This window comes from Bison bison, unplaced genomic scaffold, assembly GCF_000754665.1.
Source record: "Bison bison bison isolate TAMUID 2011002044 unplaced genomic scaffold, Bison_UMD1.0 scf7180017864456, whole genome shotgun sequence".
NCBI lineage: Eukaryota > Metazoa > Chordata > Mammalia > Artiodactyla > Bovidae > Bison > Bison bison.
The window spans coordinates 20,037,480-20,043,729 of NW_011495018.1; the positions used below are offsets into that span (position 1 = coordinate 20,037,480).

General features: G+C 35.9%; 1 protein-coding gene across 2 annotated transcripts in view; it reads right to left on the minus strand.

Moving 5' to 3' along the window:
* Positions 1 to 6,250, minus strand: part of PDCD4 (programmed cell death 4 (neoplastic transformation inhibitor)) — a 26,835-nt gene that overhangs the window by 19,935 nt on the left and 650 nt on the right. Inside the window, exons 1-2 of one of the 2 annotated variants that reach the window (XM_010859355.1) lie at positions 3,648 to 5,865; positions 2,119 to 2,225 (exon numbers count right to left, since the gene is read on the minus strand). In XM_010859355.1, the coding sequence (XP_010857657.1) occupies positions 2,119 to 2,161 (43 nt within the window). In that variant the 5' untranslated portion in view covers positions 2,162 to 2,225; positions 3,648 to 5,865. Of the gene's footprint in view, positions 1 to 2,118; positions 2,226 to 3,647; positions 5,866 to 6,250 lie in introns of those variants that run through there. The other variant, XM_010859354.1, reaches the window with a different exon arrangement.

Here is a 6,250-nt window from a genome sequence, read left to right on the forward strand (position 1 = left end):
CTTAGGAAGTATCACTACAAACAAAGCTAGTGGAGGTGATGGAATTCCAGTTGAGCTATTTCAAATCCTAAAAGATGATGCTGTGAAAGTGCTGCACTCAATATGCCAGCAAATTTGGAAAACTCAGCAGTGGCCACAGGACTGGAAAAGGTCAGTTTTCATTCCAATTGCAAAAAAAGGCAATGCCAAAGAATGCTCCAACTACCACACAATTGTACTCATCTCACATGCTAGTAAAGTAATGCTCAAAATTCTCCCAGCCAGGCTTCAGCAATATGTGAACCGTGAACTTTCAGATGTTCAAGCTGGTTTTAGAAATGGGGTCACAAAAGAGTCAGACACGACTGAACGACTGAACTGAACCACTATTGATCTGACTTTAAGAAAACCGAAGTTTAAAAGATAAAAAAAACCTTGAGTACAGAATGTGGTGACTTCAAAGTCATTTTCTACTGTGTACTAAATTCTTCTTTCTGAATTCTCTAACATCTCAATAACCAACCCAACATACATTACACCACAGTACCAGACAATCACACTTTCAATTACTAGTCCACTGAATTATGTTATTATATTTAACAATATAAGCACATTTTCATTTGTGATATGCATAATACATGCTATGGGCATGACACACATGCACAGTATCTCACTTAATCCCAGTAACAAACCTTTAAAGTGGGTTATTTACAATTCCAGCTTTACATATGAATAAACTGAAGGTCAAAGCACATAACCTACTTCCCCAAAGTAACATAGCTGGTAAAAGTAGAAGCTGGAATTAATACACTAGTCTAACATGGACTGTTACAGGTTAAATTGAATGCAAAAGCCTGTCTAAGGCACATCCAAGTAGTGAAGTATTTAAGAAGTACTGAGCAGAGACATCAAGAACAAAGTCAGAAATAGAACTTGTTACAATTAGAAAACAGTATAAAAGAGCTGTGCTATCTAATAAATAATACAAGTCAAAGATGTAATTTTAAGTTTCCTAATATTCCTATTAAAAACTAAAAAGGAACAACTGAAATTTATTTTAATATATTTTATTTAATGTAATAGATCCATTTTATCATTTCAACATGTAACCAATAGAAAAAGTTTTACACCTACAATACATCTGAATTCAGACACGTCCCAGTTTAAGAGCTGAGTAGTCGTATGTAGCTATTGGCTATCATACTAGACAATACAGAGAAGAAACAATTATCCATCTGTGAAATATATTCTTAAATTTTATCATTACTATTCCCGCCTCAATGAAGCAGGGACATAAGACCCATTTATAATGCTAAAAAACAAGTATTCATAGAGACATTATATATAGCAGCACCAAAATAATCATTAATTATTGTAGTAATTTTTTTCAACAATAATTTTCTAGCACACTTAAAATAGGAAAGAAGCTTCAACTTCAAAGTGTGAATTCAGATCACTATATAACTGGACAGAACAGTGAATCAAAATCATTGAAAAACGAAGCTATAATATTAAAAAATGAAATATGCTAAACATTCAATTCCATGGAGATTTTTTCAGTATTAATCATAAAGCAAAGAATTACCTAAAACGTACCAACATGAAAAGTTCTTGCTACTGAGAATATTTCATAATCCTAATCAGCTCTCTACAAAGATTATCCTGAAAGGTATATACACATTTTAAGTGATCTAAAGTTATTTTGGATATCTATTCTACAAAATCATTTTTACAATAATGTACTACTGAAGCATCATGGGAAATTGAGGAAAATACAGTTAATTTATAATAAATTATTAGTTAGGAAAGATAGCAATGATACCAAGAATAGTTTATAGTATAGAAACCACTAACTAGCACATATGAAAATAGTAATGATCAGGTTCACTATTCTGCTCCCATCCACACCATAGAGTTTATTATAAATACTGAAGAATAAATGTATGAAATGTGAAAGGACACACAGAAAAATACATACAATGAATTTCATAAAAGAATCACCAACCTGATTTTTAAAATAATATGACCTGATTTCTTATAGCATGAGTTAAGATGGTTTTTAAAGTAAAGATGTTTTCATAAAATTTGGAATGGCCTAAAACTTGCTCACAGTAGTCAAGATTCAAGATAATTACTTACCTGTAGGGTTTACATTCAGTATCTGCTCATTTTCTACATCCATTGTTCCTTAATTTCACTTGCACTGATTAAATTACCAAATGGAACTCTTCCTTTGGGATGTATTTCTTTAAAAAGAAAAAAAAAAGAAAAACTTCAACGTCTTCCAAACTCACATAATTAAGGTCCATTCAATTTACTTACTCAGACCATTTAAAAAAAAAAATCACCACATAATTCCATTTTTTTTTAAGAGTTCACTTTACTTCCCCTAATTAACATTTGGTTTCAATCTTCTTGATAAGTTTACCTGTGTCCAAAAAGATTTAAAAAAAAGTCCATATTTCTGATGTGGCAAAGCACCCCTGTAACTTGGAATTAAAAGATATATTTGCTAAACATGCTTATTTCAAGTTAAAGTAGATACACATTCCAAATTTTTTAAAAATACCAGGCCTCATAATTAATCTGCTACATCTAGATATTGAATAGTTTGTTGCCAATTAACTGTAAGAACTAATACTTTAAAATGCAAATAACACAGTTTTGGTTAAAAAAAAAAAAGACAGGATTATCTTATTTTTCACACTAAAACATATCTGAAAGCAGATAAATCTGCCATTTCATCACCGAAGCACCTATAATTACTGCTACAAAGAAATTTTTTAAATTAGTATTTTCTATGAGAGCATTATTTTTATAATCTGAAAAACTCATTCATTTTAAAAATCTTACCTATTTAAGAAAAGAGTAAGTACAATGACATTAGCACCTCAATATTTTAGATCTTGATTTCAAAATGGTTTGAATATTACTAATGCTGGAAGGCCCTAGTTGATGAAATCAGTTACCTTTTATTTAGACAATTAACTTAGCAATAAAAATCCACTGTTTGAAAAAAGACTATCAAAATACATTCTCATGAAAATTATCACCAGAAGGTGCAACCAAATACAATTTTATAATCTCTCTGGAAATATTTTTTAAATAGTGATTTAGAGTACTTAAGTATCTGTTTAGAAGTAGCGTAAGTTAGATATGTCATTCAGGTCATTTATAATGATTTCACCAGCAGTGTGCCCTTTTTTAAAGATATGTGTGTTAGTCACTCAGTTGTGTCCAACTCTTTACGACCCCATAGATTGGGGCCCACCAGGCTCCTCTGTCCATGGGATTTTCCAGGCAAGGATACCAGAGTGGGTTGCCGTTTCCTTCTCCAGGGGAGCTTCCTGACCCACGGATCAAACCAGGTCTCCCGCATTGCAGGCAGACTCTTTACCATCTGGGTCACTAGGGAAGTCTAGTGACTTTTTAAAAGATATAAAATGCACAAATTAAAAAGAATGACTAATAAACAAATTACAAAAAAGCATTTAGTTTTCATGTAACATAACCTGTTGTCATTTTAGAAAAATTATATGCCTCCTGCCACTCAAAGGAAAAACTGACTTTTACATTTCTTAACATACACCATTTTAACATCTTGTAAGTTGTACAGCCCTTTCCTTCAGAAAAAGGTATTATTTTGTGAAACAAAAATGAACACATACCTTATGCTAAAATTTTAAGTTTCTTAATGTGGCATAATCCTTAGGCTACCGAGATGCTACCATATTGTTTCAGAAGTTAAGAAAATGGTGAAATCACTCTCTATTCAGAAGAAACAAAAATATGGATTGTACATAAATATCTTTCAGTATCATAACTCCTACCAACTTCAGATTTAAGGGGGAAAAAATGAACCTTAGAAATACGTAAAGACAAATGAACAATAAGAGTTCGTAAACCTAAACATTAGTGTCCTCCATAGCTGAAAATCCCAAACCTATTTCATTTTTTAGATGAATCACATGTTTTGGAAAGAGAAAATGTCACATGATACGCGTGTGAGATTTTTTAACGAGTTACATTTTAAAAATCTTCTTCAATCTTGATACAAGCATAATCTTCAAGAGGACACTTTCCACAGAACTTAGCTAATAAAGTATAACTGATGTTTAAAAAGCCCCTTATAATTCAAAAACAATTTTACATGTGTTATTTCATGTACAACTCAGAACAATCTTGAGGTAGGAACTCCACTGTTCACATGACTAAACAGAATCAGAGAAAGTGCTCATTGGAAGAACCAGGATTAGAACCCTGACCTTCTAAATCCAGTTCCCTGTGCACAAGCTCAATACAAGATTTTAATAACCCACAGGAAAATTCTTCTTTAGAGTTACCAGAGAGAAGCTTATTAGAACACAGACTTCTGCTGTCATATCAAAATTTTAAATACTGCTTTTCTAACACTAAAAATAATATCTAAATTATTACACAAAAGACACTCAGTTGGACAAAGAACATTATCAGGTAATGACTATAGTTTATCAAGTTTGTTTTTATTAAATAACTATACAACAACAAAAAGCCCTGTCTGGGTCTTCTGGCAATGATTAACACATTCAAGAACTCAGGGACACTTGATAACAACACAGATGTTTTAGAATTCACAGAAGGATAAAGATAAGTCCCATGTTTTTACTGTCTTCAAAGTAATGAGCTTCCAGTTACTTAACAATCCATAAGATTTTTGCCACAAACTTAAGAAAAATGTAAAGCAAAAAAAAAAAAATCTAAACTCCACATTCTTCACACAAAACTAGAAAATTTTCAATAAAGCTGTAAGTCAGACAAAATTAAAAGCTGAAATTAAACAGTTTTCATTTATCCATTGTGTTTCACAGAAACATACAGGCAGAAGCATCAATTTCCAAGACATTCCCCAAAAGACCCTCACTTTCCCATCCTACCTCCCCTAAAAAAACCTATTTCCTGAAATATACCTCATAAACCACTTTGACTGTTTTTTGAAGTTTAGGCCATATGTTAACTAGAAAAGTACTTGTATTCACTCCAGGGCTCCAGTCACTGCTAACTAGCCACTTAAAATCAGCTAAAAGCACTCAACCACAATGATGCAAAAATGAGGGAAAATAGCAAAATGTCATTTATTTTTACACTTTTAGCAACTACTTTTCCTTTCTCATTATTACAACAGAAAAACCAATCAAAATAAAATTCAAAGACGCCTGCTAAGATATTAAGGAGTTTAATAAACCTATAAAAAAGGGAAGTTAAGAGCACAAATGGTGGTGGCAGTTTAGTAGCTAAGTTGTGTCCAACTCTTGCAACCCCATGAACTGTAGACTTCCAGGCTCCTCTGTCCACAGGATTTCCCAGGCAAGAATACTGGAGTGGATTGCCATTTCCTTCTCCAAGGGATCTTCCGGAGCCAGGAATCGAACCAGCATCTCCTGCACTGGCAGGCGGATTCTTCACCACTGAGCCGCCAGGAAAGCTCAAAGGCATAAATACCAATAAGTAAATTTACAACATATCTGTAGTGATCCTTTAAAAAGTGAGTGGTGAGTTCCTAAAAAGCCTTACGTTAGCAAGAATGCCAAAAGTCTAATTTAACAGTGAAAATGCAGGGAAAAACAGGCGGTGACATTCCCCCCTACCCCGAGAAAGGTGCATTTTTAGTCATTTTACTCCTCTGTCAGTATCTCACAACTGCTGGCTACGCAGTCAGTTCTCACTAGGGCCAGGGGAGACCGGCGATTTTGACTTCCGAAGGCAGTTCTAAAGCTCTTGTAAAGCAAACAAACCAAAAAAGCCTCCCCGCATACACCGCAGCATCAAATAGACAAACGCAGCAGACAGAGCACACGTTACACAGAAAGGGGGCTCCCTCCCTGCCTTTGTTTTCTCCGGGAGATTTCATTTAAACTAAACAAGCGACCCTATACCCAACCTGAGGCGCCGCGAAGTTCTCGCAGGGCCGGGGCGGCAGGCACGTGGCCGCCTCCCAGCAGCCCCTCCCGCTGCGGCCCGGCCCGCTTCCCCGCCGCGCAGGCCCGGGCTCCTGCAGACCCCAGGCCAGGCCGACCCCCGCGTGGTGCTGGACGCGGGCGGGCGGCCGGGCCCGGGCTCCGGTGGGCCGGGTCTGGGAACGCCCGGCCGCATCTTCAGAGCCGGCCACCAAGGAGACCAGGAGGGCGGGGAGGGCGCAAACCTTCCTCACAGGATTTCAGTCGGGCCAGAAACCCGCCTCCCGACGCCCACCCCCAGAGGAAAATGAAAAGTCGGCCTTCTAGGGGGCGAGGAG